Source organism: Onychomys torridus, chromosome 5 (genome assembly GCF_903995425.1).
Source record: "Onychomys torridus chromosome 5, mOncTor1.1, whole genome shotgun sequence".
Taxonomy (NCBI): Eukaryota; Metazoa; Chordata; class Mammalia; order Rodentia; family Cricetidae; genus Onychomys; species Onychomys torridus.
In genome coordinates this window covers 73,158,859-73,172,683 of record NC_050447.1, presented here as the reverse complement: position 1 = coordinate 73,172,683, position 13,825 = coordinate 73,158,859, and the positions used below count along the sequence as shown (strand labels likewise).

Sequence of the window (13,825 nt, the reverse complement as noted above, 5' to 3'; positions counted from 1 at the left end):
TCCATCAATGGAGGCAGGAACCTGGAGGCAGGAACTGGAAGCAGAGGCCATGAAGGAATGCTGCTTACTGGACTGATCTTCATGGCTTACTCAGCTTGCTTTCTTATAGCACCCAGGGTTTGCACCACCCACTATGGGCTGGCTCTTCCCACATCATTAATCATGAAAATACTCCCTAGGCTTACCAAGAAGTCAATCTGGTGAGGGTGTTTTCTTAATTGAGGGTCTTTCTTCGCAAATGACTCTAGGCTGTGTCAAGTTGACATAAAACTAGCCAATGCATGTAGTATGCTAGAAACCTGTAAGAGTATTTACAAAACAGAAACAAGGTAAAGTAATAAACCTGAGAAATGAGCACTATCTTATTCATTTACTTAAAAATCATGGATTTAGTGCCAAGCTGTGAATGGCATATTGGACTCTGCTTCCCATTTTAAATCTCTGCAAACTTTCCCCACATCTAATAAACATGGTGACCAAGTGGTTGAGCATTTGATGAGGTGGACCAACATTCAGAAATCATGATTTATTAGGAGCCTGAACAAGATAACACCTAGGTCCCCACTCTACAGAATGACCACAAAGTGATTCAAACCTTTTACTGTAGAAAATTATTAGACTGATATTTACAATTGTATGATTCAAATTCTTATCTAACTATACAGAAGTAGTAGTAGATATTAAGTCCTTAAAGTAAATGCATTTGTGGAAGAAACCCAAGTGTCCATTCACTGAATATGTACTGGATTCGACTCTCATAATGCTCCGCTTTTAACAATGAAGGAAAAGAAATCCAGGAGTGGCCTGTTTGCTAAGGAAATTCACAATCAGTAGGGGTAAGAGGATGCTGTGCCCATCACTAGGAAGGCAGGCAATGTGACTGCCTGCATAGAAGGACAAGTAAAGAGCTAAGGTTTCACTAGGTGTGGTAGCTCACCCCTGTAATCCTACCATATAAGAAGCTGAGACAGGTGAATTGCTACAAATTTAAGCCATCCTAGGTTGCATAGTGATTTTCAAGCCTTCCTGGGCTACAGAGTTAGGCCCTGTCTCAGTAAATAAATAAATAAATAAATAAATAAATAAATAAATAAATAAATAAATAGAAAGAAAGAAGAAAGAAAGCCAAAACCCAAAGAAAGATGATTCATTCAAAAGTGAAAAAATATTCACATCTAATCATTGAAATTAGGAAAGATTCCACTGAAGTACTTTGAAAAATTTAGTTATAAAGTTTTTAAAGCTGAGTCAATGTATTTAAAGCACATATATTACATTTTAGTAAATAAAAGTAACTTCATCAGTTTGAAAGTCACCAAGTCCATATTACACATGTACTCACAGACACACCAAATGTACAGCCACTGAAAAAACAACCAGGGAAGGTTGGAGATACAGCTCAGTGGCAGGGTGCTTGCCAGCACACAAGACAGGCCAGTCCCCACAGGGAAAAATAGTCTGGAAATTTAATCCCAGGACTTGGGATGCAGAGGCAAAGGGACCTCTGAATTCAAGGCCAGCCTGGTCTACAGAGTGAGTTCCAGAATAGCCAGTGCTACATAGAGAGATAAAAATAAATAATAAATTAATAAATAAATAAATAACAAGAATAATCAGGGAAGTCCATGTGCACATTTTCAGATATGTTCCATTTTGTTATCACATGCAGCTCATTCTAAGGGTAACTAAAACAAAGTGATAAATGTGGACTTCACGGGGATGAAGGGGAAATCTAATGGCCTATTACATGAGGAGGGCACATTATCAGGATGGCATTCTTTTTCCTAAGTGAAAAGAGAAAAAAATGGGTTTTCTTATTTTAAATTGGATATCTGTTTATATATAATGATATGGTTATTAAATGAGACATTAAAAAGGCTGTAGAAATATGTCCATGGAATGATGGACAATGACCTGAGCAGAGAGATTCCCAGGGAAGAAATGTAAATGTCCATTAGACATGCAAGGGGGAAAACCCAAAAGGCTTCAGTTGTACAGGGCTCAACCTAACACACATGACAATAATTACAGAAGCACACTTTTTCATTCTTAGCACTAGCATTTCCAATTTTATGTTTTTATGGTGTGTGTGTGTGTGTGTGTGTGTGTGTGTGTGTGTGTGTGTGTGTGTTTCTCATGCACTTTTCCCTCGTTTGTTTTAATCTGGTTCACTTGTTTATGACTGGCCTATTTTCTAAAGAGAGAAAGAAAAAGCTTGGAGTTGGATGTGTGGGAAGGTGAGAGGATATGAAGGAGGGGAAATATCAATCAGAATATATTGTATGAAAAATTTATTTTTAAGAAAAAAGTATAATCTTTATTGAAAGAAAAAATAAAAATATATTAGCAGCCAAATTTAACAAACTTGAATAAAAAACATGTCTATAAAGTGCTAGTATGATTTCAGTTTGGCACAGACTTTCTGCTAAGAAATTTAATAATATTATACAGCAACAAAAAGTATACATTTTTGGAATCTTTAGTGGAAATTTTAACAGACACCTTTAAAGTATCAGATATTTATACTGCCAAAAATCAGAAGCCATTGTCGGTGAACAGCAGAATTACAATGAAAACATAGTACATCATTGACATTTTTTGCTGCTGGTAAAAAGTGCTCACTTGGTGCTGGGGATGTTTACTTGGTTCAGGGCTTGCCTTGCATACACAAAGCCCTAGGTTTGATCCCGGAGCAGTGTCAATCTAGCTTAGTCCTGTACACCTGTCATCCCAGACTTGGAGAGAGATTTTCAGGAGAATCAGAAGTTCATTATGGCTACACAGCTAATTCAAGAACAGCCCAGTTCCCTATTCTGGATTTTAATTAGACTATTCGTGGTTTAATTTTCACATTTATTGAGTTTAATAATCCAATCCTTCTCCCAAACACTCTCTATGTAATTAAATTTTAAATCTTATAATATCCCATGAGAGCAGATTTACCTTTAACTTTTGAACCAGTGTGCATCTATATAGCTAAGCTAGTCCTATTCCTTGAAAAGAAACAAAGAAACAACAACAACAACAACAACAACAACAACAACAACAAAATATGTGCAGTGCTTTCACTTTGTGAAATTTCTCTTTAATTTCAGCTCTATGATGGACCACAAAAGATAGGACGATACTGTGGAAGAGATATCCTCCCATCAGGGGCCACCACAGGCTCCAATCTTCATGTACTGTTCTATACAGATTCGCTTCTTTCATATGACAAAGGATTTAGGATGCAGTGGTTCATTCATGGTAAGTCCCGTGTTGATATCGGTTGTATTAATAATTGTTATTTGGCCGGTTCTATCCTTAAAAATAGTAGCATCAACGAATAATAAAAGCAAAGCAGTAGCTAGAGCTAGGCTTAAGAGACTTACTGAGAAGTCTGTGGAATTTGGGGAGTTAAATTTTGCTAGTGTTCTGAGAAGAAATGGTTAGAGTGGAAGCGATTCAGGTAACTGCCTAAGCAGGTGGTGTGATAATCTGCCTTGGAACAGACACATTACAGAGTAGCATGGGAGTCTCCCAGGTGCAGTAGACCAGAAAGAGATGTAAGGCTCACCTTGCCATTTATCAGAGAAAGAATGATTGGGAGAATATAAAGAACAGGAGTCACAAAGGTCAGGGAAAGGAGAAAGGAAAGGCCGGGATGAAAGAAACAGCAGGTAATTTGAGCTGGATGCAAGATCCAAGCTTGTCTTGTGTCTGCTGAATGGAGTAGGGACACACTGAAGCCCACCTACAAACAGTGGTGGGAGATAATTACTTCTGTAAAAGTCATGTGAAACTTCAAAATTGGACCTCCTGTGCATCAATCTACAGGTAGGTGGTTCCAGAGCAACGGTTTTCAAAATGTGGCCCCCAAGAACAGTAGCAGCACAGGGAACTTTTAATAAGTGGAAATTCTTAGGCCCTACCCTAGATCTACTGGATCAGAAACTACGAAAGTAGGCCCAGGACAGTATTTTAATTGATCTCCCTGGTGATTAAGATTTAAGAGCTATTGTGCTAGGATAATCCAACTTCAAAAGAGCATCAAACAGTAGTTCTCAACTATTCGACCACAATGTTAGGACTCATGGTGAATTTCAGTAAACCAAAGAGAGGTAGAATTGCAATGCTATACCAGAAATCTAGCAGGTGCCTAAAAGGGCTGGTGAGATGTGCCAGTTGGTAAAGCCCTTGTCTCACAAGTATGAGAATCTAGTTAAACCCTGAAGCCAAGCCAAGCACAATAGCATGCTCTTATGATCTCAGTGATGACAAGATGGGATGTGAGGGTTAGCAGAACATTGGACCTCACTGAGCAGCTGGCCTAGCCCTACTTGGCAGAGTTCTAGATCAATGAGAGACCTTGTCTCAAACAAAAGTTGGGAGATTCATAAGGACCAGTACTCACCATTGTACTCAGACCTCTACCTTCATGTGCACACAGTACACCTCCCTGACATGTGTAAATGCTCACAAAAACAAATAGAGAAATACACAGAGAAAGAAGGAAAGAGGAGGGGGAATTTGAATCAGAGTTACTTCAGCCAAGCACCTGAGCATTTGAGATGAGATTTATTGGTGTTGCAGCCCACTCATATAAATCTCAGAGCTGCCATACAGGACTTTCCAATTGTAGACCCCTTATTTATCAGGATGAAACCCTTTCCATTTATGATCAAATTATATCCCAATGAATCCATTGTAAATTGAAAATGTCTTGTCATTTTATGTATCTAACTTAACTAACCTTGTTAGCCTAACCTACTTTACACATGCTCAAAACACTTCAGCTAACTTACAGTTGGGTAATATCATCTAATATAAAGCCTATTTTGTAAAATAATGAAGAGTGTTGAATATGACATTAAAAATTCAAAATATGTTTTCTATTGATTGCTTATCATTTTTAGTTATTTGAAGGTGAGAAGTATCTCTATCTGCAAGAACATTAGGTCCTCTGACATTGTATATTATGGGTTGAGCATATTTTTGTTAAACTGTGAATGTAGACTTTTCCATATTTAAGTATTTGGTGGTAATCCATAGGGCTTCTGGTAGCTTGAAATACAGATTATGAATTCTCAAAGTAAATGAGATACAGTGGTCAATCTTGTAGACCTCCTGGGTATTCTTCTTTATCAAGTGAGGTTTAAACTTTATTGATTGACTTAATAAAAGGATTTAGTTGATTTCTCTTCCAAGTGTAGTCTATTTCCAGTTTTCTGCTGTTGAGCAATATTGTGGTTCTAAGCAATCTAGATATGGTCTAATAAAACAGACCAGGCAGAAAAATCTTGAAACATGGCCCTGATTGTCAGTTTCTGGGGTACTCTTGAAAGCAGTGTATGCCAGGTGTGCATATCCACAGAACAACTAGGGGTTTCCTTGTGATTGTATCTAGTTTGGCATTGCTGGAGGATCAACACCAGGGCCTCACATGTGCTAGGCAAGTACTCTAATGATGAGCTATATCCTCAGCCCTCACTGGGGATCTTGTAACTATAGAGTAGTTGGGCACACCAACTGGAGTTTCCAAGACCCTCCCTGTGGATGGTAGTGTTACTATTCCATGTAACTCAATTTTAGGAGCAAGGCATAACCAGTGTTGAGCTTGGTGAAATGAAATGGTGGACAGACAGTATCCCCAGAGTCTGGAGAACACTTGTAAGATGTTTAAATCACACACTGTCCTAACCAGGTTTAAACAGCACCAGGAGGGTAGCAAGGATCCCTGAAGGAGACAACTTTCTGTTTCAAAGATTTAAAGAGCAGAAAGCTCCCCTGGGCACACAAGAGTTCAGTTCAGGAAATGACTTGGGCCAAAGGCCTCAGAATGTGGTCCTCAGTCCTAGGTGCACAGGAGTTTAAAACTCTGTGAGGATTCCAAGCCCCAAGAGATAGGATTCAATTGGTCAGGGTTTTGCTATTGCTACCTTTCAATCTCTTCCTAAGCATTGCAGCCTCGCAATCAGGATGGAAGAAAGAAGAGATGCAGGCATTGCTTTTGCTAGCTGATCTCTTTAGTCAAGAGGCTGCTCACCCTCCCTCTAGGCACACTGGCTAGAGGCCACCCTAAGGAGCTTGATGGGATGGTCATTACCGGCTACACACAGCTTACTGTATCATTGGGTTCCTCTAGACAACATGCCAAGTCCTTTGCTGAAGGCTCTAAGGTTTTGTTTTTGAGCCAAGATGTTTCTTTCACTTCTATTTGGAATCTGTCTTCTTTTAAGAGAGTCAAAGACACCCTCTGTCTATTCTCTTTTCCTGTTTACTATTGCAAAATTTCCCCCCATTTGCTGAAAATTTGCTCAACTCAGAGCCAGAGTTATGCAACAGTATGTTACTAGTTAGGACCAAACTGAAAAAAATGTTTAACTCTGTACTGCCCACTATATATAAATGGTACTTGACAAGGAGATCGCCAGTAGTTTAAATCAATACAAAAGTAATTCATGTCACATTATTATCATGCCATACTTATATATCTTACGTTCTATGTCTGAACTATGTGATTTGAGATGACTTGAGGGAGGAGTCAATAGAGTAAGCATCAGGCAGAACGCTTTCATTGGGAGTGGTACCATGATTATCCATTAGAGAAAACCTGAAGAGAAAGATTGCAAACTGTCATTCTTGTTTTTATTAAAGCTATGGGTATCAGGGGATGTTCTTGTACCAGATACCATGCTATGACTAGGGACACAGATCTATGTGCACACACTGAAATGGTTCAATTCCCACAGCCATTGCAGTAAAGGGAAGACATTAGGCATGCAAATGAATATGTACAATCAGATCTGTTAAGTGCTGAGGGAACACAGAAGGAGATGAGATGGGATTAGGCAGGCAGGCAGGCAGGCAGGGAAGTCTTCTATAAAATTGCAACCTCTGAACTAAAACCTGAAAAATAAGCAGGTGCTACCTGGACTAATTGGGGAAGAGAGGATGCAGTGATGCTAGGAAGTAGGGGGAGGAAGATGGCTCTAACAAGTCACAGGTGATTGGAATCAAGGTCAAAAGGTGAAGCACTAAAGGAGACCAGAAAGCTGTGCAGTGGCTACCACTAACTGGCCCCTAAGGCGCAAACTCACACTGTAGAGGCCACAGTGTCTTCCGATATGCAAATCCTTTATACTTTATAAAAACAGGTCTGGGGTAGGATCCCCAAGGATGAAGAAGCGTGACAAATTGTGTGGCTTAACATGCAGGGTGCAATATAAACTACGAACTAAACATAGCCATGCATCACTAACCAACAGGGGCATGTTTTGAGCACCACAGTGCTAGCCCTTTTCATTATGGAGAGCCTCCCAGAGTGTTTTCTCACACACACTGTAATTGCTACAAGGTCACCTGATGACATAATCTGTGGGGCTCCCCAGTTTGTGCTGCCCATCCTTGAGTGGAATTCATCCTGCAGCATGTGACTCTCAGTCTTCACCTGTGGTACTGATACACTTTCATGTGTTTGTGTGTGCATAAATTCATGTAAGACATCAGTGGACAAAAATCCATGACAAGTGTCTGCTCTGTCCCTCTGGGTTGTACACAGAGTCAGTGGAGGCCTCGAGTCCTAGCTTGACCTGGCCCTAAGCATCTCTTTCTCACCTGGCCAGGATGTTAAAGCTCTCTCCTCTTTCCCTCAGAATCAAATCACACAAAGCCCCTTTCCCACTGGCTCCTTTCCAGACTATGCTATAAGAGCTCAGCAAAGGCTTGCAGAGCCCGGAACAAACAGTGACATCATTTCCTGAGCACGGTGGCTCAGGAATCCCTACACACTTCATTCATTTTGCTCAATAATAAATAAATCCATTTACCCGGAGTGCCTTTTTGTCAAAAGCACAAATCTTCTATTTACTTTAAGAAAATGGATCTACAGTCGGGCTTTCTCTGTGGGTGCGTTTTGAAAGTGGCTCTGTAGATGCAAGATAAAGCCCACACTACAGTGCCTTTATGCAGATCTTCAAAGAAAATCCCACCCAAAAAATAAAGAAACGGCCACGGCCGCCATGCCCGGCTAATCGGTTCACAGAATTCAGCATTGACAGCATTGTTCAGAACCTGAATTCCACCCTGGGAGCCTCAGCCTGGGCTGCTGAAGGGCGTATAGGACTTTCCATAAGTTGTGTGAATAGGAGCTCCCAGCCAGCTGCACACGCCCCTCCTCCTGCGCTCAGGAGACCTCCTCTCACTTGGCAGTGGAGCCCAGCATACAAACAAGGTCAAGGAGCTTTGTGAGCAGAGAGTGACATTTGCAAAGGCAGCAGGCACTTCAGCTAGGGAGCCAACAGGGAAAGAGCTAAGTGGCATATGAGCAGGAGGTGATGTCACCATGGACTTCCACAAAGGAAAGTGTGGCCTTTTCTTTGGGGAGATAGATGACATCATCCTCTCGGATGGGGCCACTCCATTCTATTTTCTTTTTAGTTGTTAATGAGATTTCTGGGACCCTAGAGTTTTCAGAAATTGGTTTGGGAGAACATTTTAAAATATTTTCAACACCCTCCATGAGTGACTGGATTTGAAAGACCATGCCTCGTTGGTTAACTGGACATTCAGCACCGCACCAAGGGCTTCTCAAAAGTTCACGTTCCCAATGCTGGCCAGGAACCTCCACAGGGTCAGCCATGCTTCTTTTCAATCCTCATTCCAACTCTTGGTCAGTAGCTTCTGGCTATTGTTGGTCTTTCAGGGGAATTCCTTCTAGTTTGATAATTTTATTGTTTTGTGCCTTAGAATTATGAGCTCAGGCTTCTGGGAGCACTCGAGTCTCAACTGTTGTGATTCTGTTATTTTGTTTTTTTCTTGCAAACATGGATGCTGGGTGGTCAGTTTCTCAGATTAAATTAGCTGCGTTCTGTAGGTAAATGTAGAGAGATGGCACACAGAATCTATGATCCCTGTTTTAAAAAGAAGAAAGTCTAATTCTTTCAAATATATAGATAACAAGCATCCTAGCAGCACAGGCACATGCAGTACACAGAAGATATTTAGACTATCTCAATATTAAATGCCATGGATGAAAAATTAGAAAATATTGTGGAAGACTCCATAGGGGGCTGATAATAAACAGAAGGCTGAGACACACTAAGCAAAGCGTGTGATAGAAATTAAGGTGGACCTGGCTGTCCAACTGACAAAAGACAAGCGAAAAAACCATAATTTTTGCTGCCACCAGAAAAAAACCATTGATGGACTTTTTTTTTCTGTTGCTAGGGATGGATCTCAAGGCTTTGAACATGCTAGGCAAGCACTCTGTTGCTCTGCTGCATTGTATCCCCTAATCGCCAGAAATGGATTTTTATTTTGAGCACTAGGACTATATGTATATAAAGAAATGTAGTGACTTCACTGATGTACATTCTGCAATAATAATATAGATAGTGTGGCTTTCACAGGCACACAGAGACAATAGCTTGAGGATGCCTATGAAAAAATGGCTCAACAATTAAGAGCATTAGCTTCTCTTCCAGAGGACCTGGGTTCAGTTCCCAGTACCAGCATGGTAGCTCACAACAATCTATAATTGTAATTCCAGTGGATCCAGTGCCCTCTGGCCTATGTAGCTGTCACACATATACAGGGTACACAGACATACCAGCAGACAAAACACCCATACACATAAAAATGAAACCTAAATCTAAAATAAGTAAGAGGATACAGAAATGCACACAAAGATAGAGATAGAGTGACTGTTGGGGTACTGTGCTAATAGAACAGGGGGAAAGAACCTTAACAAAAGTGTATTAGGAGGTTTGTGGAAACTGGGATAGGCAGACATGATGTCCGATTAGGTGCCTATGAGTCTATGCAATGAAGAGTGGGTCTTAGTCCAGTGTCCTCATGGTAGATCATCTGGTGCTTGTTGCCACCAGCAACCATAGACAGGGAACCTGAAAGGAGACTGTAGGACTGTGGAAATATGAGGTCCAATTTGAGCATGCAGAATTCAGGATCCTGTGGAATGATTGGAAGAGGTGTCCTTCAGGCCATTGTCTGTGTGCCTGTGAAGGTTAGGTAAGAGTCCAAGGCAGAAGGATGATGCAGTAAGTCACTGATTGGTGAATTCAGCACCATAAACATGATGGTTTTGTTTTGGTTTTTTGTTTTGTTTTGTTTTTTTATGACCAAGACTTCTAAACTAAGAAGTTCTATATTAGTCTTTGTCTCCAAGGTGTATACAATTCAGTAAGGAAGGAACTTTGAAAGACAGACAGCCAGTTTAAATAGCACATGGGTAACTATTAATTTTTTCCATGTGTATGTATATGAAGGTGTGACTATCCATGTGGATAGTCCTGGAGGCCTATGGATATGGAGGCCTGAGGTTGATGTTGGGAATAATCCTGCATGCTCTTCCACCATATTCATTGACATAGGGTCTCTCAATCAAATCTCAAGCTCATTGATGTGTCTGCTCTTGCTAGTCAACTTGCTCTGGGGAGCCTGTCTCTTCCTTCAGAGGCTAAAAACACAAGTGGGCCACTGTGCCCATCTGTGCTTCTTAATGTGGGTTTCTAGGTATCCAAAACCCAGTCCAAAAGCATGCGTTTTAACACCCTGAGTTGTCTCCCCAGTTCACTAATATTGTCTTAAAAGCATGGAGTGGAAGATGTCAGGGAAGGAGATTAGAGTTGGAGAAATTTCAGAAATTGTGACAGAGAAGACTTGAGGTGACCTGTATGGACCATGGCTACGGAAAGAGGGGGATAGAGATGTGTAAAGTAAACACACAAAGGGTCAAGGAGAGCTAATGATCTACCAAGTCCTTAAGGGAGACAGATTCCAGCTATGTTGAGTTAGTCCTGTGCCTGACAATGTGCTAAGACCTCACCACAGAACAGAAACTCCATATTTTGTTGCTACTTGAACTGAAAGACAAAATGAATAGTGTAATTTTGTGGGGAGCTCTTAACAAAGACACTAGAGGTGACCCAGACAGCACTGTAATGAATTCTAACACAGAACTGCCACATTCTCTCTCCCTGATACTTCCTTCAAAGCTATAGCTCAGAAATCATATTTAGGTCTTCATATTTGAGCATTGTTTTAGGACCTTTTAATTATCTCATGTCTACTCTTTTGTGTCTGTCTTAAGCCTCGTTTATTTATGATGTTTGCAATGAAAGTGATTTTATGAATTGTGGTCATCAAAGATCCCAATTAACAAAAGTTGTGCATCACTCCCTCTGGGGGAGCCCTTCCTCTCAGTTGGTGACGGAATTACTTTCACGGTGCCACTTCCTGCTAAGCTGTGACAAATATAACATCACACAGAGAGAAGTGAGAATACACATGCTCCTCTGTCTCTAAAGGGTCCTCTCTTATGATTAAGGTACACCTCACTCACACACCAAATCTTCAAACAAGTGATTGGAAAAATAAGAGAAGAGATGGAATCCTATCATTGTTTTATGGTTATAGTATGCTGTGAAATAAATTCTCTTTGATTTGGATAGAGATTTAAGAAAAAGCAAAGGAAGATGGACTAGTTGTGTTGACATGCAAAGGTAGTTATTTAGCAGCTCACTACATTTCCCCTCATGATTTGTGATTAGCCTGGGAAATATTAGAGCAATCTTGTCTCAAAAACAAACAGATCTGTTTACCAATGACCCTGCTTTTGGAATAATTTACTCAAAAAAAAAGTTTTGCAGCTGGTTTTACTTTATGCTCAAGAGTTTTCATGGTGAGTTCTGTGATCAGAAGTAATGGTAAACATGTGTGGATCTTTCACAATTTGTGGAAAAGCTAAATCCTGACTTTGTTTTTTGGCCTCCATGACAACATCCATAAACACACACACACACACACACACACACACACACACACACACACACACACAATGATGACCTTCATCTAATATTGACTCTGAGTCTGTAGCCAGAGCCTTTAGTGCCTTACATCCCAATTCCCACATCGCTACTGTTTAAAAATGTTTGAGCGGTTTCCACCGCTGCTCTTTCAAAACCATTATAAAATGGAAAAAAAAATAACCCTCAAACAATCATGACCTTCCAAAATCATATATTGCACAATTTAGAATACTTCTTGATTTGGGGCCAAAGGGAGAGTTTTCTCAATTTTTCTATTTGTATTCTGGTTTCCTAGCAACAACATCCCTGATAGCAATTGCTCATTCTTTCCAGGAGATTCCAGTATTTTACACAATGTGAAAAATGAAGCTCCAGGTTATTTCTTTTCAACTTCAAATATTGTAACAAACACAAATGACCAAAATCACATGCAATAATTATTCTGTTCAGTATGGAGCATTCATTTTTATCCATATTTCTTAACCATCTACATATGTACCGATTACTTTTACATAAATACCACAGTGAGCTCAGAGAAACTACCACTAGTCACCCTCCTCTCACCAAATAAAGAGAGTCTCTGGTGTAGGACAGAAACGATACTGAAGAAGTTAGTAGAACTGTATACTCTGTATATATGTAATGAGTGAGACAAAAGCATTTTGTTTCGAATGCTTTTCCTTCTCATCTAAAAGGCTAAACAATGCAGGTTTAACTACCTAAGAATAATTTTAAGTCTATCTTTAGGAATTTTTAAACTATTTATTTATTTATTTATTTTTATGTGTGTAGTATGTAGGTGTGCACACCATAGCATGCATGTGGAGGTCAGAGGTCACCTTATGAGAGTCAGCTCTCTCCAGCCACCAAGCTAGTTGCCATCTTTACGTGTACAGACATCTCTCTAGCCAGTAAATCTATCTTAACTTATTAATTATGACAAAACAAACTACACTGGCCTGTGGAAATCGAGTTAAAGTAGGGTTAGATACTGAGCATACTGACCTTGCTAGCATTTTACTTACTACTACGCTTAGTGTTGTTTTTTAGAAAAATGATGATTTCAGTGCACTGGGTACTTTAAAATATTATCTCCTTCTAATAATTCTGTGAAGGAAGCAACATTGTCTCATATCGTAGATGAAAATGACTGAGAAAGGCACCTTCAAGAGATTAAGTAGCAGCTCCGACTCAGAAGTCCAGAGGTGGGGGGATCAGCACAAAGAAATCTTTGGTGTCTGACACCAAAGTCTGCACTTTAAGTAGAAGCCTGCTGTCTGACATCAAGATTCTCCCACCGTGTCATGTGAAAAAGTGACATCACAGTGCAATACAAAGAAGTCCAGAGCTTTCCCATGTAAGTTATGTTCTAGTTTCAAGAGCTCCCCACAAAATTACACTATTCATTTTGTCTTTCAGTTCAAGTAGCAACAAAATATGGAGTTTCTGTTCTGTGGTGAGGTCTTAGCACACTATCAGGCACAGGACTAACTCAACATAGCTGAAGTCTGTCTCCCTTTCCACACAATGTTTCCTTTTCTTCAGCGGGTTGATTGTACTCATGCTCACGACGAATGTGCTCAACCCTGAGCTATGATTCATTTGAGTCCGGATTCATTTACATAATGTTCTGTTGGAGTCGCCAACAGAAGGGGCCGGATTGGCTCGGCATACAGGATGGAGCCTGTGAGGATTCTGCTGACTTCGTTGTTTTGCTTCCCTTTAGACAGGGACCTAGGCTGGCTGGCTGGCAAGCTGGCTGACTACATCCAGCCCTGGATATAATAGTAACAGAAAACAATCTTGGACTCATCTGTCCCTGTAACCACAATCTCTGCTGCCATCTTCATGGCCTTTCCCCTTCTCTATGTCTTTGCTCTTAGGGGAGAGAGTGTTGAATTTCAGTTCAACTATAAGATGGTGGCCTCTCCTTGACTTAATGATGTCCATGGCTGTATTAACACCATCAACATGGAGCTATCTGTTTTTGTGCATTTTTCTGGTGTAGCAAAGCTTGG

General features: G+C 40.3%; 1 protein-coding gene across 2 annotated transcripts in view; it reads left to right on the top strand.

Moving 5' to 3' along the window:
* The window catches only part of Cubn (cubilin), a 222,821-nt gene that overhangs the window by 84,482 nt on the left and 124,514 nt on the right, over positions 1-13,825 (top strand). For both annotated transcript variants that reach the window (XM_036188531.1, XM_036188530.1), the window contains exon 28: positions 3,096-3,246. In XM_036188531.1, the coding sequence (XP_036044424.1) occupies positions 3,096-3,246 (151 nt within the window). The remainder of the gene's footprint in view (positions 1-3,095; positions 3,247-13,825) is intronic.